We start from the raw sequence: 24,216 nt of genomic DNA on the forward strand, positions 1-24,216 counted from the left end.
TGGGTAACCACTGGGCGCAGTCGGGGTCCTCGGAGGAGGACCCCAGGATCCTCCAACCCCTCGGGTGTTGGAGGATGCCACCCCCTGAGCCGAAGGCAAAGGGGGAAGGTTCCCTTCGGGGAACAACCGGAAGGGCCCTGCTGCATTGTGGGGCCCGTGGCTACTCATGCACGTTTTGTGGGGGTGGTTTAGGGCACTCACGCTTTTTCCGTGCACGGGGCTAATAGCCTTGCTTACCCGGGACTCCTGTTGCATGCAACAAGAGCCAAGAAAGCTTAAAAAAAAAAAAAAATCTGTTCTTATCAGAGGGGACCTTTGGGGGACCTGGAGGGATGGCACAGTGGCAGTGTGTCCCGCCTAGTCATAATTCCCAGAGGCTGGTGGAATGGATCTACTATTGATCAAAGCTGAATGGCTGAGGGCTTTGCTTAGGCGTACTGCCCCTGGAAGTGGCGCTCTAGGTGCACCTGAAAAAACCTGGGACATGGCAGATCCCAGGCGGAAGTAGGGTGCTTTGCTCTGTACTGCCCATATGCATAGCCAACTAACGCAGCTCCCCGGCCTTTTGGCTAGGGAGAGTGCAGAATTTTTATAACTCCGGCCGCAAGGTCGGGGCCAGCTTGCTGGCACCGGGGACTTCGGTTCCCACTCGGCTCCCTCTCGGGGGAGCCACCCGGACCATGTGGACGCGGTTGCCACATGGTCAGGCCCTTTGGGTAACCACTGGGCACAGCCGGGGTCCTCCTCGGAGGACTCCAGGATCCTCCAACCCCTCGGGTGTTGGAGGATGCCACCCCCTGAGCCGATGGCAAAGGGGGAAGGTTCCCTTCGGGGAACACCAGAAGGGCCCTGCTGCATTGTGGGGCCCGTGGCTACTTATGCACGTTTTGTGGGGGTGCTTTAGGGCACTCACGCTTTTTCCGTGCATGGGGCTAATAGCCTTGCTTACCCGGGAGCCAAGAAAGCTAAAAAAAAAAAAAAAACAGTTACCTGGCGCCCTGCTGATCTTTCATGCATCAGTAGTGTCTGAATCCCAACCTAAAACAAGCATACGGCAAACCCAGTCAGACTTCAGTCAAACATCTGCTTTGCATGCTTGTTCAGGGTCTACGGCCAAACGTATTAGAGGCGGAGGATCAGCGGGACAGCCAGGCAACATGCACTGTTTAATACTAAATAAATATGTCCTCCATATCACACTCACTTTAGGTGTGAAAAAACATGATATTATGTTTATCCATTAACTAACCAACCTGATTTAAAAAAATTAATAAAATAAAAAATACCATAATACAATTCAATTTGCTTCAGATGTAAGATATGAAGAGGCCTCCCCCTTGGAAGCAGAAAGAGCATATGATGTGATCCTATTCAGGCTGGCAGGGGGGCTATTTGCTCAGAAGCCCCCTGCTGGTCAGCTGCTGGAACGCCGCCATCAGGCTGCTTCAAGGATATCTTTGCTCAGCAGTGCAGTTACTGCACTTTGTCCAGCAATAGAAAACATATTTACATACCGTACTCTCTGAATACAGCAAGCTGAGCATATATCACATAGAAAAAGCACATTCCATTATTAATAACACAAAATGTTTGTCATGTGACTTTAGCAGAGTTCAACAAAGTGCTGCAGAAGATGTCAGTGCTGTATAAATACACAATAATATTATGGTAGGACATTAGACTATGACTATGGTAGGATTAGATTGTGAGCTCCTCTGAGGACAGTCAGACTACTGTCTTTGAGATAAGAGTACGCTATACAGCCTTTTACTCCGTGGGTATTATTTTATATAATTATTTTGTCTATTAGAGCACGACAGGTGTGTTGTAGAGTCAACCTGCCTCAGAGGGAATAAGTCTTGCATTTCCGAATATGAGGGTCAGGACAGAATCATCAGGGGTCAGGACAGAATCCTCCAGGGTCAGGACAGATCATCAGAGGTCAGGACCAAATCATTAGGGGTCAGGACAGAATTATCAGGGGTCAGGACAGAATCCTCCAGGGTCAGGACAGAATCATCAGGGGTCAGGACAGAATCATCAGAGGTCAGGACCAAATCAATAGGAGTCAGGACAGAATCATCAGGGGTCAGGAATGAATCGTCAGGGGTCAGGAATGAATCGTCAGGGGTCAGGACAGAACCGCCTGGGGTCAAGACAGAATTTTCAGGGGTTAGGATAGAATCATCAGGGCTCAGTACAGAATCGTCTGGGGTCAGGACAGAATCGTCAATGGTCCGGACAAAGTCATCAGGGGTCAGGACAGAATCGTCAGTTGTCAGGACAGAATCTTCAGGGGTCAGGACAGAATCGTCCGGTGTCTGGACAGAATTGTCAGGGGTCAGAACAGAATCGTTAGGGGTCAGGACAGAATAGTCAGGGGTCAGGAAAGAATAGTCAGGGGTCAGGAAAGAATAGTCAGGGCTAAGTACTAGATCATCAGGGGTCAGGACAGAGTCGTCAGGGGTCAGAACCGAATCATCAGGGGTCAGCATGATTCGTCAGTGGTCAGAACAGAGTCATCAAGGGTCAGGACCGAATCCTCAGAGGTCAGGACAGAGTCATCAGGGGTCAGGTCCAAATCATCAGATGTCAGGACATAATTATTAGGGGTCGGGACCAAATCATCAGGGGTCAGGAACGAATCATCAGAGGCCAGGACAGAATCATCAGGGATCAGGACAGAATCATCAGGGGTCAAGAGAGAGTCATCAGGGGTCAGGACCGATTCATTAGGGGTCAAGACAGAATTATCAGGGGTCAGGAATGAATAGTCAGGGGTCAGGACAGGATCTACCTGGGTCAGGACAGAACCGTACGGGCTCAGGATAGAATTTTCAGGGGTCAGGACAGAATCATCAGGGCTCAGGACAGAATCGTCAGTGGTCAGGACAGAGTCATCAGGGGTCAGGACTAGAGTTGGGCCGAACCTCCGATTTTAGGTTCGCGAACCGGGTTCGCGAACTTTCGCGGAACGTTCGGTTCGCGTTAAAGTTCGCGAACCGCAATAGACTTCAATGGGGATGCGAACTTTGAAAAAAAAAAATAATTATGCTGGCCACAAAAGTGATGGAAAAGAGGTTTCAAGGGGTCTAACACCTGGAGGGGGGCATGGCGGAGTGGGATACACGCCAAAAGTCCCCGGGAAAAATCTGGATTTGACGCAAAGCAGCGTTTTAAGGGCAGAAATCACATTCAATGCTAAATGACAGGCCTAAAGTGCTTTAAAACATCTTGCATGTGTATACATCAATCAGAACAGGTATACAGTGGCGGGTTCACAGAACAGGTATACAGTGGCGGGTCCACTGAACAGAACAGGTATACAGTGGCGGGTTCACTGAACAGGTATACAGTGGCGGGTCCACTGAACAGAACAGGTATACAGTGGCGGGTTCACAGAACAGGTATGCAGTGGCAGGTTCACTGAACACAACAGGTATGCAGTGGCAGGTTCACTGAACACAACAGGTATGCAGTGGCGGGTCCACTGAACAGAACAGGTATACAGTGGCGGGTCCACTGAACAGAACAGGTATACAGTGGCGGGTCCACTGAACAGAACAGGTATACAGTGGCGGGTTCACAGAACAGGTATACAGTGGCGGGTCCACTGAACAGAACAGGTATACAGTGGCGGGTTCACAGAACAGGTATGCAGTGGCAGGATCACTGAACAGGTATGCAGTGGCAGGATCACTGAACAGGTATGGAGTGGCAGGATCACAGTACAGGTATGCAGTGGGCTGAGGGCTCACTGAACAGAACAGGTATGCAGTGGCAGGATCACTGAACAGGTATGGAGTGGCAGGATCACAGTACAGGTATGCAGTGGGCTGAGGGCTCACTGAACAGAACAGGTATGCAGTGGCAGGATCACTGAACAGGTATGCAGTGGCAGGATCACTGAACAGGTATGCAGTGGCAGGATCACAGTACAGGTATGCAGTGGGCTGAGGGCTCACTGAACAGAACAGGTATGCAGTGGCAGGATCACTGAACAGGTATGGAGTGGCAGGATCACAGTACAGGTATGCAGTGGGCTGAGGGCTCACTGAACAGAACAGGTATGCAGTGGCAGGATCACTGAACAGGTATGCAGTGGCAGGATCACTGAACAGGTATGCAGTGGCAGGATCACAGTACAGGTATGCAGTGGGCTGAGGGCTCACTGAACAGAACAGGTATGCAGCCAGGAAGAAGTTAAGCCTAACTAATCTTTCCCTATATGAGAGACTGCAGCAGCTCGCCCTACTCTCACTAATGCAGGCACACGAGTGGCCGTAATGGCCGCCGCTGCCTGCCTTATATAAGGGGGGGTGGGGCTCCAGGGGCTAGTGTAGCCTAATTGGCTACACTGGGCCTGCTGACTGTGATGTAGAGGGTCAAAGTTGACCCTCAGTGCATTATGGGGCGAACCGAACTTCTTCCGCAAAAGGTTCGCGTGCGGTACCCGCACGCGAACCACCTACGTTCGCGCGAACCACGTTCGCCGGCGAACCGTTCGGCCCAACTCTAGTCAGGACCAAATCGTCAGTTGTCAGGACAGAATCTTCAGGGGTCAGGACAGAATCGTCAGTGGTCAGGACAGAGTCATCAGGGGTTAGGACCAAATCGTCAGTTGTCAGGACAGAATCTTCAGGGGTCAGGACAGAATTGTCCGGTGTCAGGACAGAATCATCAGGGATCAGGACAGAATCATCAGGGGTCAAGAGAGAGTCATCAGGGGTCCCGACCGAATCCTCAGGGGTCAGGACAGAATTGTCAGGGGTCAAGACAAAGTCGTCAGGGTCAGGACAGAGATGTCAGGGGTCAGGACAGAATCGTCAGGGGTCCGGACAAAGTCATCAGGGGTCAGGACAGAATCGTCAGTTGTCAGGACAGAATCTTCAGGGGTCAGGACAGAATCGTCCGGTGTCTGGACAGAATTGTCAGGGGTCAGAACAGAATCGTTAGGGGTCAGGACAGAATAGTCAGGGGTCAGAAAAGAATAGTCAGGGGTCAGGAAAGAATAGTCAGGGCTAAGTACTAGATCATCAGGGGTCAGGACAGAGTCGTCAGGGGTCAGAACCGAATCATCAGGGGTCAGCATGATTCGTCAGTGGTCAGAACAGAGTCATCAAGGGTCAGGACCGAATCCTCAGAGGTCAGGACAGAGTCATCAGGGGTCAGGTCCAAATCATCAGATGTCAGGACATAATTATTAGGGGTCGGGACCAAATCATCAGGGGTCAGGAACGAATCATCAGAGGCCAGGACAGAATCATCAGGGATCAGGACAGAATCATCAGGGGTCAAGAGAGAGTCATCAGGGGTAAGGACCGATTCATTAGGGGTCAAGACAGAATTATCAGGGGTCAGAAATAAATCGTCAGGGGTCAGGACAGGATCTACCTGGGTCAGGACAGAACCGTACGGGCTCAGGATAGAATTTTCAGGGGTCAGGACAGAATCATCAGGGCTCAGGACAGAATCGTCAGTGGTCAGGACAGAGTCATCAGGGGTCAGGACCAAATCGTCAGTTGACAGGACAGAATCTTCAGGGGTCAGGACAGAATCGTCAGTGGTCAGGACAGAGTCATCAGGGGTTAGGACCAAATCGTCAGTTGTCAGGACAGAATCTTCAGGGGTCAGGACAGAATTGTCCGGTGTCAGGACAGAATCATCAGGGATCAGGACAGAATCATCAGGGGTCAAGAGAGAGTCATCAGGGGTCCCGACCGAATCCTCAGGGGTCAGGACAGAATTGTCAGGGGTCAAGACAAAGTCGTCAGGGTCAGGACAGAGATGTCAGGGGTCAGGACAGAACCGTCAGGGGTCAGGACAGAGACGTCAGGGGTCAGGACAGAGTCGTCAGGGGTCAGGACAGAGATGTCAGGGGTCAGGACAGAGTCGTCAGGGGTCAGGACAGAGATGTCAGGGGTCAGGACAGAGTCGTCAGGGGTTAGGACAGAGACGTTAGGGGTCAGTGGTCTAGTCACAGGTGTTACCCCTGCTCCCATCATCCCGTATCACAGCCAGATCCGTGTCCCAGGCCTCATCCATCGCTCTCCACCATGCTGCATAACCTATCATCATGGGCGCCTCGTTGTGCAGCTTTTCAAAGTACAGAAAATAAATGCTTTCACTTATTGGCTTGAACGCGGCTTTTATTGACTACATTGCGCAAACAAAATCCCATTACACAAAATATTAAATAATAGTCAATTGTTGGCTTTCTGAATAAAAATCTCGATGCAGTTGTGTATCTTATTCTGGCTGTTTCCATGGTGACGGTGCTCGGTATTTAGATGCTGGTGGTACCCCCCCTCCTCCCCTCCTTTCTCCTTCCTCCTGGCAGCCTCATCTTGTTTGCTGACTAACAGACTCGGCAGTGCAATAAATATAGTGCGCTTTAGTGTGGGAGTTGATAAGAGAGGCTTGCAGTGACCTCCACCCGTTTACGAGGTATCATTTATCATTCGACATTCCCTAAAAGAGCAATCAGGTTAATGGCAGCCGTTTTTGTGGAGGCACAGCCAGACATCACTATTGCCTTGTCAGACGCAGCCCAGACGGCTCAAAATATGATGCAGGGTTTAAACTTTAGAGGCTTTTACGCACCTGCACACAGTAAACAGGCTGCGACAATTCAGGAATAGCGGGACTGAGAGAGAGAGCATACTGCGGCAGACAGCTGAACCTGACAGAGGGGGTGTTTTGGGGGCACAGACTTCACACTCTGCATACTCAAAGTGCAGTGTTATACCCAACCAATATATTCCAGGCTTCATCGCAGCCCTTTTATGTTGGGTAGTTATTTGCATCAGCCTTTCCTTAAAGGGAACCTTAACTGAGGGGGAGATTTACACTTACCTAGGGCTTCTACCGGCCCTCAGCAGATGTCCTGTGCCAGCGCCGGGACAAAGCGATCCTCCTGTCCCCTGCAGCAATCAAGTTTCGATTCAGGTGACTGGCCAGTTGGCGGGCCACTGCCGCTACGCGGCCCTGGCTGCGCTCATCCTCGTTCATGCTCCCGTCGACGTCCTACGCATGCGCAGTACTAGATTTCTGTACTTGAAGAGATTACAGAGGCACCAAAAGGATAATAACAGATAATAAAAGCATTTAAAATAGCAATTGAGGCAGTGGTGGACTTACCTCATACAAGCAGACACTGAAATGTCTATTCAAAATAAATACAAATTTATTTACCATACTCCAAAAAGTGGGACTGCAACGCGTTTCTCAGGCCAAAGCCCACTTCCTCAGGCAATAAAAGTTGGGAGCATACAACTTCAGTGATTCCGGGTTACACCTGAAGTTGTATGCTCCCAACTGCCTCAATTGCAATTTCAAATGCTTTTATTATCTGTTCTTATCCTTTTGGCGCCTCTGTAATCTCTTCACGAACTTATTATCCACCCTTGGTGGAGGAGGATACCCCTTTTTTCCTGAAGTCAAGGAGGTAGGAGGCGCCCGTAATGTATATAACAAATACACTAAACGTTTTTGTAAGAATTATAAGATTAAGCCTACTTTATGAGAGAAGACTTCACTCAATAAGGGGATCAAGTTGTTTTATTACAAAATAGCACTTCGGACAACGCGTTTCGCGGCACAAACCGCTTCCTCAGGTCAAATTAGAGTGCTTGTTTCATTTTTCTGTGCAATTCTAGATGAAGTCTTTCCATCTGTCATTTTCTGACAATTTTTTTCATCGATATCGACCTCCACCACTACTTCCTCATTGCCAGGCATAAGAACTAAGTACAAATAAGTCGGCTGCTTCTGCCTTCTTCAGCCAGAGATCCTGTTCCAAACTCTTGTTTCCGGTTCACTTCTCTCTGCAGAGTTCTTATGCCGGGCAATGAGGAAGTAGTGGTGGAGGTTGATATCGAAGAAAAAAATTGTCAGAAAATGACAGATGGAAAGACTTCATCTAGAATTGCACAGAAAAAGATGATACAAGCACTCTAATTTGACCTGAGGAAGCGGTTTGTGGCGCGAAACGCGTTGTCCAAAGTGCTATTTTGCTATTTTGTAATAAAACAACTTGATCCCCTTATGGGGCTTGATTCACAAAGCGGTGCTAACCTACTTAGCACGTCTAAAGTCTTTAGACGCGCTAACCAGGGTGCTAAGTAGGTTAGCACCGGATTCCTCAATCAGATCGCACGCTAACTTTGCGCGCGCAAAGTGTTACGCGCGCAAAGTTTTACGCGCGCTAAGTCCCATAGGCTTTAGTGGGCCCTGCGCTCTGTGCAGTACGCGCGTAAGGTTTTACGCGCATAAAGTTTTGCGCGCGTAAAGTTTTATGCGCGAAAAGCTTGTTTAGACGTGCTAAGGGGGTTTTCACAGGCGTGCTAACAGTTAGCACCGCTTTGTGAATCAAGCCCATTGAATGAAGTCTTCTCTCATAAGGTAGGCTTAATCTCATAATTCTTACAAAAACGTTAAGTGTATTTGTTATATACATTACGGGCGCCTCCTACCTACTTGACTTCATTATTCAATATCCCATGGGGTGGGACGCCCAGTTTTCACACGAATCCGGAGTGAATGGGATTTTTTCTGAAGGAGCTGCGACCATCGACCAAAAAAGACCGAGTGGGGACGGGCTTTCCTCACATGCCTGTTTGAGTAGGTTGCCTCCATAGCAACCCACACTTGTGAGTATTATTACTCGTATCTTTAGACCAATTGTCCAACGATAATACACCACGAGGGCTCCCGGTGTCTCTGTGGTTTTTTTCGTTTACTGTATTTATCACAGCTTCCTGACCCCTTTTTTCCTGTCTACAGAGAGCGACTTCTTATTCCTGATAATCTCCTCACCTGCCTTCGCAGTGGTTGCTTTGGAGGTAACCCTGACTTGTGAGTATATTCATCATACTCTTTCATACTACCATAACTCACAGTACATACTACACTATATCGGGCTCTCGGTTTTCCTTTTTTCTCCTAGATTTCTGTACTGCGCATGCACAAGACATCAACGGGAGCGTGAACAGGGACGCGCGCCCCCGGGGCAGCGCAGGTGTACAGGCCACCGATTGGCCAGAAAAGAAACTGGCTTGCTGCGGAGGGCGGGAGGGTCAGTGTGTCCAGGCGCGGGCACAGGATGTCTGCAGGGGGCTGGTAAAAGCCCCAGGTAATTTAAACTCTTCCCCTCTCCTCCCCCTCAGTTAAGGTTCCCTTTAAAGAGACTGTAACATCAAAAAGATCCCCTGGGGGGTACTCACCTCGGGTGGGGGAAGCCTCCGGATCCTAATGAGGCTTCCCACGCCGTCCTCTGTCCCACGGGGGTCTCGCTGCAGCCCTCCGAACAGCCGGCAACAGACCCGACTGTCAGTTCAATATTTACCTTTGCAGGCTCCAGCAGGGGCGCTGTGGCTGCTCTCGGCTCCGAACTACACGGAAATACCCGATCTCAGTCGGGTCCGCTCTACTGCGCAGGCGCCGGAAACTTGCGCCTGCGCAGTAGAGCAGACCCAACGGCGATCGGGTATTTCCGCCTACTTCGGAGCCGACAGCCGTCAGAGCGCCTGCGCAGGAGCCGGGAAGGTAAATATTGACGTCATCTTTCTCGGAGGGCTGCAGCGAGACCCCTGAGGGACGGAGGACGGCGTGGGAAGCCTCATTAGGATCCGGAGGCTTCCCCCACCCGAGGTGAATACCCCCCAGGGGATATTTTGGCGTTACAGATCCTCTTTAAAGTAAACATGTACATTTGAAAAGAGAAAAAAAATTGTGAAAAAATAGATACTCAGGAGGGGGAAGCTTCTGGATCCTAATGAGGCTTCCCCCACCTCCCTCTGCCAACGCAGCTCCCCCACAATAACAATACCAGTGTAACCTCTGATGGGAGATTGGTATTTTATAGTTTTATTGTTTTTTGCTGTACAAAAGCCAAATTAGGAGTACAACCACTTGGTCGGAAAGGCCGACATCCAATTCCAACAGAATCCCGCATTCCGAGAAGTGTCTTTTTCTGGTTTTTTTTTTTGTTATTTTTGTCAATAACGTTAGTTAATTGTAAAAAAAATGTTTTTTTCTGCAGAATCCGCTATTTATTGTGGTTGTACGCTATTATGCATTATCCGCATTTCTGACTGACAACCGTGGTAAACTTCTGCAATCTCTGCTTGGCCTAATACTTGAATATTGTGTTTGGCCCATAAAGTACAACACCGATTCCCTGATTGGGCCATCACTTTCGAGTCTTGTGATTGGTCTAAAATTTCGAAGTCTCAGTAATGCGGTATTCCACAGAATTCTGATTCCCGCATTCCGATTTCCGCTGTGAAAAGCTCATTTTCGACCGGAAACTCAGAAAACAGGATTCGGCGGAAAAAGGGAAATACCTCCCTACAGAGGATCCTGGAACTGCGGCCGGTATTCCTCCTTGGTGGTTGCATCCCTTGCAACCCAACTTGTGAGTGCATACTTTTTTATATAAATTGCTTGGTGCATATAAACACCACACTACTGGCTCCTGGTCTTTGTTTTTTTTTTCAGTGCGCGGTGTTCTTGGAAGATGATCTGGTCCCTATCACTCAAGCGGAAGTTTAATCAATTAGCAACTTTGAAATGAACAATAATGGTACTCGCAATAGTAACAATCATAACAACAGCATGGTGGCGTAGTGGTTAGCGCTCTCGCCTTGCACCACTGGGTCCCCGGCTCGAATCCCAGCCAGGTCAACATCTGCAAGGAGTTTGTATGTTCACCCCAAGGGCTTGATTCACTAAACCGTGATAACTCAAATATCACACCTTATGAAAAGATATTACACCTTATCAAAGTTAACACGCCCTATCAGAGTAGCATAGCGAGCGCTATGAACTTATGTCTGCTAATTGGTAATGGCACTCGTCCTGCCCTGAGCCCCTGTGGATTTGTAGCGCTTGCTATGCTACTCTGATAAGGTGTGGTATCTTTTCATAAGGTGTGATATTTGAGTTATCACGGTTTAGTGAATCAAGCCCCATGTCTGTGAGGGTTTCCTCCAGGCACTCAAGTTTCCACCAACATCCCAAAAAACATACAGATAAGTTAATTGGCTTCCCCTTAAAAATTGTCCCAAGACTACAAAACTTACACTACACGATACATACATAGACATATGACTATAGTAGGGATTAGATTGTGAGCTCCTCCAAGGGACAGTTAGGGCCAGCACACACCAAAAAGCGCTAGCATAATTGCAAACGCTTAGTTCTTTTTAAAGTGTTTTTTCTAAGCAATTCTAAGCATGTGCAGTGCGATTTTCTAAGCATGCCTAGTGATTTCTGGAGCGTTTTGATGTAGCCTTTTTTATGTTACAGTAGAGCCGTAACTGAACAGCTTCTGTAACAAAAACGCTTCGCAAATTGCTCTGATCTAGCACTTTTCAGAGCAGTTTTCCTACACTTAACATTGAGGCTGAATTGCCTCAGAAATCAGCAGAAATGCTTTTGCGTTTGGGTTTGTCAAAAAAAGCTCATCGCTCTGGTGTGCTCCATCCCATTCAAATACATTAGCCAAGCGCTTTTCAAAGTGCAAGTGTTTTAAAAAGTGCTCAGAGGCACTCTTGGTGTGCACCAGCCCTGAGTGACAAGACTCTGTACAGCGCTGCGGAAGATGTCGGCGCTATATAAATACTAAGCAATAATAACGCCTTACCTGAAAAAGCACATATCGCAATGCCGCACGCAGCGTGGAATGATTTGTATTTGTCCAGCAATCTTCTAGTCTTCCGACTGACGACCTACAGGGAAGAAAGACACAGATTACCGGGGAAGTTATTCTCTGCATTGTGAAAACTCAGCCATAAATTTCATGTGCAGAAAGAAGAGAACTTTGAAATACTTAAAGTGCACCATAAACTGGCATGGCTGGAAGTGAGTGCGTGTGTCACCGAAGAGGAGGCCATAGCTGGGCCAGCGATGGTGAGATCATGGCATCATATGATGTAGCAGTTATTGAGTAGACATTTGTTGCAGTTCTGGTTTGTGGCTTCCCATTGATCTAGTCTAGATATGCGGACAGGGTTGGGGAGTTATCTTACTTGCGCTCCATGGCGCATTCCAAGTGACTCCGATACTTCCTCCTTTCAGCTTTGGAAGAATGAAGTATCATTGCATTGACTACTGCAATGCCCTTCTGTCTGGTCTCCCTATGACCTGAATTGCCCCGCTGCAGTCCATCATGAATGTGGCAGCCAGAATTATCCACTCCTCCCATCGCTCCACCAGGGCGGCTCCCCTCCGTGAATCCCTCCACTGGCTTCCTATCCAGTCCAGAATCAGATTCAAGATACTGGGCCATATGCAATTCCCTTTATCTCCTGAGTTTTCTCCTAGGTGATAATTTTTCATCTTTGATTTAAAACAACTTTTTAGCACGTTGCAATGGAAAAAGTACCAAAAAGTAGGTGAAAAAGTACTGTCAACATTATTCTCAGTATTTGTTTGCTTGCTGGTGGTTTAAAAGGCATTTTATTTACAAGTTGAGAAAATCTCACATACAGTAGGAGAAAATTCAGGTGAAAAACTGAATTGCATATGGCCCACTGTGTTTGACCTACAAATCTGTCCAACCTACATTTCCAATCTTACTCAGAGGAACACACCTAGCCGCTCACTCTGTTCCTCCAATGAACTTCGCCTGACCAACCCCGCATCACCCAGTCCCATGCACACCTCAAGGACTTCTCAAGAGCTGCTCCAACACTATGGAACTTCCTACCTCCACTCATTAAGGCAGCCCCCTCCTTCAAAATCTTCAAGAAGCCCCTCAAAACTCACCTCTTCACTCTGGCCTACCACCTGTAACGATTGGTGTCAGCATGCAGAGAGAATCTGATTATTGGTGATCTGCAGTATCACCAAGAATGCAGATATATACCTGATTATTGATGATCTGCAGAATCACCGATAATACAGATATATTACTAATCTCTGGACACCTATGGGTATGTAAGTGTTTGGTGTAACAGCAGTACTTTGAGCAATGCACCTGCTGGGCAGGTGATATTAGGCAGTGAAGGAACACTGCTCTGAGAGCACAGGAACCTTCCAGCAGCCTGAGACTCTCCAAGGGGTGGAGTCAGGCTGGAGACAAGAAGGGCCAGAGAGTGAGTGACACCAGAAGGTGGAGGTCACGATCTAGTCTGGAGACTATCTCTTAAGGGGAGAGATAGCTCTCGAGGTCGGACACGCCAGGTCGGCAACACACTGACAGATAAAGTACAAAGACAGAAGGCTGATTCGGTATCCAAGGCAAGCAGGGTCTGGCAACGGAATATCAGATATGCGAGGTACCGAATCAGAGGACAGAAGAGTAGTCAAGAAAGCAATAAGTCATAACAGATATCAAACAATGCCTAGTCTGGGTGTGAGGTCCATGGTCTCTCCACCCTGGAACTAGTCTGATGTATAACAAAATGATCGCACAAGTTCCCTAGTCTGGGTGCGAGGTCCGTGGTCTCAGCACCCTGGAACTAGTCTGGAGTATCACACAAAATAACAGTTCAAGTAATCTGGCTCAGTGTGAATTCCCAGGTCCTCCTGATTCAAACACACTGTTGGATCTGACTAAGGTCTGAGTGCTTCCACGTAGTGTTCGCAACGGCAGACAATTTGCAACTGGCCAGCAGTAACTATATATGGAGTAGTGCTCTCCAGCACCACCCCTAATTATTCAACCAATAGTATCCGGCTCTGGAGTCAGCTAATCGGCGTGATCAGCTGACTCTCTCTGCCCAGTATAAGAATTCTGCCTCTCAGCGCGCGCGCGCGTATTCCTAAGCCTGTGTGCACTAACAGACTCAGCCACACCAAACACACGCTGCCGCGTGCAAACCGCCGCGCTGGACGCGGATCCAGCCGCCTTACTGTTGTTGCATGCGGCGGCTTTTCCGCGTTTTTCCCTGCTACCAGACACACGCTTCTGCGTGCAAACCCCCGCATTGGACGCGGAATCAGCCGCCTCCTCAGTAACACACACGGCGGCTTTTCCACGTTCTCTCACAGTACCCCCCCGAGGAGTGGACTCCGGACATCTCCTGCCCGGCTTCTCAGGATGCAAGTTATGGAACTCCCTTTTCAACTCCTCTGCGTGCATGCGACATTCTGGTACCCAAGTTCTCTCCTCAATGCCATACCCCTTCCAGTGTACCAAATACTGCACGGAGTTCTGCACAAGCCGGGAGTCTAGAATCTTCTCAATTTCATACTCTGGTTAGTCATCAATCAACACAGGGGGAGGGGGGAGCGGAATCCACGTGTACTGCCGGCTTGAGCAAGGACACATGGAACGATCTCACACCTCGCATGCTGGTGGGGAGATCAATGGCATAAGTGACATCATTGATTTTCCTGGTCACTGGAAACGGACCCACAAATCTGGGACCCAACTTGGGAGACCGTTGCTTCAGAGCCAAATGTCATGTGGACACCCAGACCAAGTCACCTGGAAGGAATTCCCACTCTATGGAACGCCTTTTATCAGCCTGTTTCTTCTGGCTCTGAAAGGCCCTCCTCAAATTTCTTTCTACCATTCCCCAAGTCTGCTTCAAGGACTTCTGCCAATCCTCCAGGGCTGGAAACAAAGTGGCAGCCACTGGTAATGGGGTGAACTTAGGTGACCTTCCTGTCACCACCTGGAATGGGGAAAAACCTGAGGAGGAGCTCTTCAAGTTGTTGTGTGCAAATTCTGCAAATGGCAGGAATTTGACCCAGTCGGTCTGAACATCCACCACATAACACCTCAGAAACTGTTTCAGAGACTGATTGGTTCTCTCGGTCTGGCCATTGGTCTGTGGGTGGTAGCCTGATTAAAAAGATAGCTCCATGTCTAACTGATGGCAGAATGCCCCCCAAAACTTAGAAATAAATTGGACTCCCCGATCTGACACTATATTTTCCGGGAATACCATGCAGCCGGAAAATATGTTGGATGAAGAGATCGGCCAACTCCTGGGCTGAGGGGAGTCCTTTCAGGGGGACAAAATGGGCCATCTTGCTGAAATGATCGACTACCACCCAAATGACCATCATGCCATCAGACCTTGGGAGTTCGCCCACAAAATCCATGGACAGATGGGTCCATGGCTCACTCGGGACTGGCAATGATTGCAATGTCCCAACAGGTGCCTGACGGGAGGGTTTGCTTCTAGCACACACTGCACATTCTCTTACATACTCTTTGCAGTCAGTTGCCAATGACGGCCACCAGGCACACCTCGCCATGAGGTCCTGAGTTCTGGTGGCCCCAGGATGCACAGCATTCTTGTGGGAATGGAACAACTGCAGATTCTGAAGACGGAAAGGCAATGGTATGAACATGACCCCTTCAGGCTTCCCCTCAGGTACATCCTGTTGGAACGGACTCAGCGTTTTTGTCCAGTCCCTCCAGGTCTCAGTGGCGGCCAGAACCACTTTCTGAGGAAGAATGGTTTCTGGGTCTGAGGGCTGTGCTGTCTCGGGCACAAAACATCTGGACAAAGCATCAGCTTTGATGTTCTTACTACCAGGGGTATACGTGATTACAAATCTGAATCTCGTGAAGAATAATGACCACCGAGCCTGTCGGGGGCTAAGTCTCTTAGCGCCCTCAATGTACTCCAAATTCTTGTGGTCAATATAGACAGTAATGGTATGTTCTGCACCCTCTAGCCAATGTCGCCATTCCTCAAAGGCCAACTTAATGGCTAGGAGTTCCCTATTGCCTATATCGTAGTTCTTCTCTGCGGGTGAAAACCTACGTGAAAAATAGGCACAGGGGTGTAACTTTCCCTGCAACCCAGAACGCTGAGACAGCACAGCCCCTACCCCTACCTCTGAGGCATCTACCTCCACGATAAAGGGGAAGGTGGTGTCGACAAGTCTCAAAGTGGGTGCAGTACAAAACAATTTCTTTAGAGTGGAGAAAGCAGCATGGGCTTTAGGGGACCAGTGGTGAGTATCTGCCGCTTTCTTTGTGAGACTGGTGAGAGGTGAGATCACCGTAGAGTACCCCTTTATGAACCTCCTATAGTAGTTGGCGAACCCCAGAAACCTCTGGAGAGCCTTCAGTCCCACAGGTTGGGGCCACTCCAAAACAGCTGAAACTTTTCCAGGGTCCATAGAGAGGCCAGAGGTTGAAATTATGTACCCTAGAAAGGCAACAGAGGTCACTTCGAAAATGCATTTCTCCAGCTTAGCGTACAGCAGGGCTGCCCAATAGGTCGATCGTGATCTACCGGTAGATCGCGACCGCCTCCTTGGTAGATCGCGGCCTCTTGGCCGCGTCTCGTTAATGTTTGTTGCGGCCAGCAGCTCGTGTTTAGCTGCTGGCCGCTGGCCAATAAGGATGCATGCAGGGGAGGAGAGAGGCGGCGCGTCCGCTGCGTCATGGCTGGGGGCGGCGGCGGGCAGCCTGTGTAATGTGCGTGTGTAACGTGCCCGGCGCCGCCCCCAGCCATGACGTAGCGGCCGCGCCGCCTCTCTCTTCGCCGCCGCTTCTCTCCTACATCCCATTGGCCTGCCAGAGTCTCTCCTCGCCGCCTCTTCTCCTCTGCCTGCAGGTACATATACCTGGCTAACCTACACTGGGGGCCCTATACCTGGCTAACCTACACTGGGGGGCCCTATACCTGGCTAACCTACACTGGGGGGCCCTATACCTGGCTAACCTACACTGGGGGGCCCTATACCTGGCTAACCTACACTGGGGGGCCCTATACCTGGCTAACCTACACTGGGGGGCCCTATACCTGGCTAACCTACACTGGGGGGACCTATACCTGGCTAACCTACACTGGGGGGCCCTATACCTGGCAAACCTACACTGGGGGGCCTATACCTGGCTAACCTACACTGGGGGGACCTATACCTGGCTAACCTACACTGGGGGGCCCTATACCTGGCTAACCTACACTGGGGGGCCCTATACCTGGCTAACCTACACTGGGGGGCCCTATACCTGGCTAACCTACACTGGGGGGCCCTATACCTGGCTAACCTACACTGGGGGGCCCTATACCTGGCTAACCTACACTGGGGGGCCCTATACCTGGCTAACCTACACTGGGGGCCCCTATACCTGGCTAACCTACACTGGGGGCCCCTATACCTGGCTAACCTACACTGGGGGCCCCTATACCTGGCTAACCTACACTGAGGGCCCATATACCTGGCACACCTACACTGAGGGCCCATATACCTGGCAAACCTACACTGAGGGCCCATATACCTGGCAAACCTACACTGAGGGCCCATATACCTGGCAAACCTACACTGAGGGCCCATATACCTGGCAAACCTACACTGAGGGCCCATATACCTGGCAAACCTACACTGAGGGCCCATATACCTGGCAAACCTACACTGAGGGCCCATATACCTGGCAAACCTACACTGAGGGCCCATATACCTGGCTAACCTACACTGAGGGCACGCAACCTATGCTGCAGGCACATATACCTGGCTAACCTACGCGGGGGGGGGGGCGTGCTTAGCATTTGAGACGTTGGTAGATCTCCTGGCCTTGGCAAATTTAAAAGTAGCTCGCGAGCCGAAAAAGTGTGGGCACCCCTGGCGTACAGCATGTTTTGTCTCAACTTCCGTAACACAAACTTAACATGATCTCTGTGCTCTGAGAGGTTGGCCGAGAAAATTAGTATGTCGTCTAAGTATACTAAGACGAATTTGCCCAACACCTCTCTAAAGACTTCATTAATCAGCTCTTGAAAGACGGCCGGGGCATTACACAACCCGAAGGGCATCACCAGGTACTAGTAGTGCCCGTCGGGTGTGTTAAAGGCAGTCTTCCATTCATCACCATCCCTGATCCGCACAAGGTTATAAGCACCCCTCAAATCCAGTTTTGAGAAAATCTTAGCATTGGTGACTTGAGTAAATAAATCGTCTATTAAAGGCAAAGGATAGCAATTTTTTACTGTAATTTTATTCAAGCCTCGATAATCAATGCAGGGCCGGAGGCCTCTATCTTTCTTTTTCACAAAAAAGAACCCTGCCAGGGATCGAGAAGGGCGAATAAAACCTTTAGCTAAGTTCTCTCGGATGTATTCCTTCATGGCCAACTTCTCTGGCCCAGATAAATTATAGAGATGACCTCTAGGGGGCATACAACCAGACCTGAGATCAATGGGGCAATCAAAAGGACGGTGTGGAGGAAATTTATCTGCTGACTTGGGACAGAACACGTCTGCAAATTCTGAATACTGATCTGGCAATCCCTCCATGTGAATCTTGGTTTTACCAAAGGTTACTTTCGCTAGACAATGATGATAGCACTGGGCAGACCAGCTTGTTAGCTGACCCGTAGCCCAATTAATCTGAGGCGAGTGAATTTGTAACCATGGCATGCCAAGAATGATCGTGGAGGTTGCCATTCGTAACACGAAAAATAATAACCTTTCTTTATGCAACACCCCTATTGTGACCCCCAAGTCTGGGGTCTGGGAAAGAGGGTGATTACTCTGCAGAGGGGAATCATCCACTGCAGTGACCCGAATCTGTTGTTTTAGTGGGGAGATCGGAATCCCCAATTTCTTAGCAAACTCATAATCCATAAAATTAGCTGCTGAGCCAGAGTCTATGAAGGCCTCAGTAGTCTCTGTCTTATCCTGCCAGGATATAGTGCAAGGGAGAAGAAAACGCTTGTCATCGAGAGGTAAAGACTGCGCGCCTAGGGTATTACCTCCGACTACACCTAGGCGGCAGCGTTTCCCGACTTCTTGGGACAATTCTGTACTTTATGACTCCCCTCTGCACAGTATAGACCAGGCATGGGCAAACTCGGCCCTCCAGCTGTTACGGAACTACAAGTCCCACAATGCATTGCAGGAGTCTGACAGCCACAGTCATGACTCATAAAGGCAAATGCATTGAGGGAGTTGTAGTTCCGTCACAGCTGGAGGGCCGAGTTTGCCCATGCCTGGTATAGACAGAGCCGCTCTGTTTCCCCTACGTCTCCGTTCCACCTGAGACAATCTCGACCGACCAATCTGCATTGGTTCCGGTGGGGGTGAAGCAGGTGGAGATGGAACAGAAGGAGACGCTGCATAGGACAAGTACCTCACATTGTTCCTACCCCGGGTCTGTCTCTGGTATCGTACACGAAGATCAATTCTGATGGCAAATGAAATGGCCCCATCGATGGATTTGGGCTCAGGATGACTCAACATTAACTCGGAGACCGCGTCTGACAACGCTGATAAAAAACAGTCTAATAATGCAAATGAGCCCCATCTGGCTGAAACTGCCCATTTTCTGAGCTCAGCTGCGTAATTTTCAACCGGATCTCTGCCCTGCCGCAACGTCTTGAGCTTCCGCTCTGCGGTAGAGGCAATATGCGGGTCATCATAAATTATGGCCATAGCTTCAAAAAATGCGTCAACCGAGGCTAACGCGCTATCACCTGGCTGGAGACTATATGCCCAAGTCTGGGAATCTCCTGACAATAGTGTCTTAATAAACGTAATTCTTTGTGCTACAGTTCCTGAAGAACTAGGTCTCAACTCAAAGTATGACAACACTCGATTTTTAAAGTTTCGGAAGTCAGATCTGTGGCCAGAAAACCTTTCAGGTACAGACATGCGTATGTCTGTGCTAGGAGGAGATCGCACTGTATCCACAGCCGTCTGTAGGGCTTGCGCAGACCCAGACAAGGCATTAATCTGGGTCTGATGATCGTCCAGCACTGAGATGAAATTTTCCACCGAGGTGGTAAGTGCATCGAGACGGCTGCGGAGTGTGTCCATTTGGGTTTGGTCTGCCGTTCTGTAACGATTGGTGTCAGCACGCAGAGAGAATCTGATTATTGGTGATCTGCAGTATCACCAAGAATGCAGATATATACCTGATTATTGATGATCTGCAGAATCACCGATAATACAGATATATTACTAACCTCTGGACACCTATGGGTATGTAAGTGTTTGGTGTAACAGTAGTACTTTGGCAGTATAGTATAGGCAGTAAAGGAACACTGCTCTGAGAGCACAGGAACCTTCCAGCAGCCTGAGACTCTCCAAGGGGTGGAGTCAGGCTGGAGACAGGAAGGGCCAGAGAGTGAGTGACACCAGAAGGTGGAGGTCACTATCTGGTCTGGAGACTATCTCTTAAGGGGAGAGATAGCTCTCGAGGTCGGACACGCCTGGTCGGTATCACACGGACAGATAAAGTACAAAGACAGAAGGCTGATTCGGTATCCAAGGCAAGCAGGGTCTGGCAACGGAATATCAGATATGCGAGGTACCGAATAAGAGGACAGAAGAGTAGTCAAGAAAGCAATAAGTCATAACAGATATCAAACAATGCCTAGTCTGGGTGTGAGGTCCGTGGTCTCTCCACCCTGGAACTAGTCTGATGTATAACAAAATGATCGCACAAGTTCCCTAGTCTTGGGTGCGAGGTCCGTGGTCTCAGCAACCTGGAACTTGTCTGATGTATAACACAAATGATAATACAGTTCCCTAGTCTGAGTGCGAGGTCCGTGGTCTCAGCACCCTGGAACTAGTCTGGAGTATCACACAAAATAACAGTTCAAGTAATCTGGCTCAGTGTGAATTCCCAGGTCCTCCTGGTTCAAACACACTGTTGGATCTGACTAACGTCTAAGTGCTTCCACGTAGTGTTCGCAACGGCAGACAATTTGCAACTGGCCAGCAGTAACTATATATGGAGTAGTGCTCTCCAGCACCACCCCTAATTGATCAACCAATAGTATCCTGCTCTGGAGTCAGCTGATCGGCGTGATCAGCTGACTCTCTCTGCCCAGTATAAGAATTCTGCCTCTCAGCGCACGCGCGCGTATTCCTAAGCCTGTGTGCACTAACAGACTCAGCCACACCAGACACACGCTGCCGCGTGCAAACCGCCGTGCTGGACGCGGATCCAGGCGCCTTACTGTTGTTGCATGCGGCGGCTTTTCCGCGTTCTGCCCTGCTACCAGACACACGCTTCCGCGTGCAAACCCCCGCATTGGACGCAGAATCAGCCGCCTTCTCAGTAGCACACGCGGCGGCTTTTCCACGTTCTCTCACACCACCCCTCACAAGTGCTCTAATAAGTGTTCTACCTTTCGTGTCCCTACCTCTCCCTCTAAGCCTTTGGGCAGGGTCCTCCTCCTTTTGTGTCCTACCTGATCATTCACCTCCATTACTGTGCACCCATGCTATGCATTTGAGTGAACCTAACTTGCCTAATCTCCATGCTCCCCTCCAGTGACTGACTAAGCATTACCTTGAACTCATACTGTGCTGCATGATCTGGTCTTTCTTGTATTCCTGCATTGTCATATTGCTGTATGTCACCCCTAAATATTGTCAGTAACCCTAACTAATGTCCAGCGCTGCGTAATATGTTGGCGCTTTATAAATACAATAAATAAATAAATATCAGTGTCCCGTGAAAAGCGCTGTGAAGTGCAAGCAATCTCCCCGTGACCCCGTCCGCAGGTTTAGTGCTGAATGGTGCAAAATGTTGGTGTTTGGGTGAATTGGGAACAATGTTTCAGATTCAAAAACCAACACTAGACTACATTCTCCCATGGTGGGAAATGAAATAAAAATAAGATACCTCAGTAGAGGAAATCCTCTGGATAGTACAGTGGCTTCAGCAATCATCCCGCAGCTCACTTTTCTAGCAAAGGCTTCTCAATTTTACTTTTGTGGCCACATGCCTTGACAAAGGGGGACCCTGCGTGGCCCCCGAAACAATTGTTGGAATATTGTGGAGACTGGCACAATAAAAGGTGTGCTATAAGCTGCGGTGTGCTGGTAATATCTTCGAATTGACTTTGATTGTGGTACTGCCTATACCACTTCACCAAGCCCCCCTTGAACTAACGTTAGATGGTGTGCCTGCTTCATCCTAGAACACTGACCCGGTCAGCAGATACACACCTCACCGCCCACTTCACTCCTCCAACAACCTCCTCCTAACCACCCCAAGCATCTCGCACTCCCATGCATGACTACAGGACTTCACCAGAGCTGCCCCCATCCTGTGGATCTCTCTCCCACTGCCCATCAGGTTTGCCCCCACCTTCAAAAAAGCACTAAAAATTCACTTCTTCAAAGAGGCCTACCTCACCTCGACGCTGCCCTAACTCTCTCTACCAAGAACTTCTTGATGCACCCCCTCCTTTCATGTCAGCACTCCTCCCCCTAGATTGTAAGCCTTTGGCAGGTCCCTCTCCCCTGATGTATCATACTTGACAGTCCACTCTACCCAGAATTATGTGAACTTGTATTTTTACTACTACCACTCCAGTGTTGTCCTGTTTCTTTCCTGTATTGTTTTATCTATTGTCTATTACCTGTATTGTGCTGTCGGTCACCCCTGTTATCATTGTCTGTAACCCTATTTATTGTACAGCGCTGTATAATATGTTGGTGCTATATAAATCCAATAAAAAATAATAATAACTTAAAGTGGTTCTGAGCTCAGAACCTCCTCTCTGCTCTAAAAAATTAGGCACAGTATGAAAACAACCAGGGGAAAAAAAATAAGTGTTACGATGCACAGAAATCCAGAAAAAAAGACCTGGAAATCTACTGGATGAACTTTCAGGGAGCAAAAGGAAGGGTTAAAGCATCTGTCTGTCCTGTACAGCTAATGCTGTTGGCTGTGAGTCATGCCTACTGATTACACACTTGTTACACTCAGCTGTAACTAAACAAACAAACACAGCTCAGTGCAGCTGATTTCTACAGCATGTCTATGTGGAATGAACAGTTTTCAGTCTATTCTTTGCAAGAGCTCGGTCCACTTTAATGTAACAGAAGTGTATTACTGAATAAAGAAGTGTAAAATAGATTTATGCTTCCTGCAAGGCCAGGATTTTTTTTAATGAGTGTTTTACTGTAAAGAGTTGATCAGTGATGCTCATCACGACCTCGTGATCACAGAATAGCCGTGATTGGCGGCCATTTTTTCACTATCCGACATCGTGATCCGAATTCGTGATCGGCTCTTGATCATGGATTCAGTTCCGAATGCACTCGTGATCATGGTCCAAATCCGGCTCGTGATCACGGATTTAGCCATGATCACAGCCGTGATTAAAACCGCCAAAACCCACCATTTTTCAAAAAGACCTTAGAGAAAATGGATTTTTAAAGTTTCAAAGGAAAATACAGTAGTATAGATTTACAAATGACAGATAATGTATTTACCGCATTTACATGTATACTTTTTTCCTTTGAAACTTCCTTTGAAACTTTAAAATCGATTTTCTTAAAGATCACTTATTCCGCTGAGCTGTGCTCACCAATGAAGCCTATAAAACAAAGGATCGCTATACATAGCGTAATTCTGTCACAGTATGAAAAACACCCAAGTGATAGTGAAATAGTGCACTTCTTGTGAGTCCGCTCCCCAATAATAGATTGCGCTCACCAGATTGTTGCCACCTCAGAAACCAGGTGGATCTAGCATGTTATGGTATAAATCACCCCACTGGCGCTTTAAATCTTCAATACTGCTTTAATACTCGGATAAAAGTTTCCACCATGTATGGAACATAAAAACAAATAAGACCATCATAGCGTATTATGCCATAAAAATAAAAGCCATCCGCACTACAAATGCGCACTCACATAGTTTGTCTTGAAATATTGCACATCATATGTCCTGGCAGTGGGGTCTGTCCTGGCATCCGGCTAGGCACGGCGCCCCGCACTCCTTCAGAAACCGTCCGCCTCTGGCTCCCGATTCCCCGCCAGCCAGTGAGATAATTCCGGCTTCGCTCTATTGCAGTGACGTCAGACGCGCATGGACGTAGCTCCGCCCTACGCGGTTCTTCCAATCGGACTCCTCAGGGGCTGACGTCACGAGCGCGTCACGTCCCTCTTATACTGCACTGCGCTCCGCCCTCTATTGTGTAATCTACGCCTCTCAATGGCATCTAGACTACAGTAATATGGCCATGGTATATGGTACATGGATCGGACCCCAGTACCTTAAAGTTTATAGGGGTGGAAAAATATGTGAGGAAATGGAGAGGTTCCAGTATGGTAAAAGAAATATCGAAAGCTGAGGGAAGATGGATATATAATTTTGGCTCCCTACACCCGGGGGGGCAATTACAAGCCAGACAGAGTACAGATTCTCTTTAAAAACTATAAGGCCTCTTGCACACTGCAAGTGATTCCGATTCAGATTTTTAATCAGTTTTTACATCCGATTCAATTTGCAGTGTGCAGGGAGCAAACTGCAAATCGGAATCGGAAGTAAAAA

At 48.7% G+C, this 24,216-nt stretch overlaps 1 protein-coding gene across 3 annotated transcripts in view; it reads right to left on the reverse strand.

The window, feature by feature from the left end:
- The window catches only part of NOX4 (NADPH oxidase 4), a 310,753-nt gene that overhangs the window by 247,624 nt on the left and 38,913 nt on the right, over window positions 1-24,216 (reverse strand). For all 3 annotated transcript variants that reach the window (XM_068266792.1, XM_068266790.1, XM_068266791.1), the window contains exon 4: window positions 11,648-11,732. In XM_068266792.1, coding sequence (XP_068122893.1) covers window positions 11,648-11,732 — 85 coding nt within the window. The remainder of the gene's footprint in view (window positions 1-11,647; window positions 11,733-24,216) is intronic.

Source organism: Hyperolius riggenbachi, chromosome 2, assembly GCF_040937935.1.
Source record: "Hyperolius riggenbachi isolate aHypRig1 chromosome 2, aHypRig1.pri, whole genome shotgun sequence".
Lineage (NCBI taxonomy): Eukaryota > Metazoa > Chordata > Amphibia > Anura > Hyperoliidae > Hyperolius > Hyperolius riggenbachi.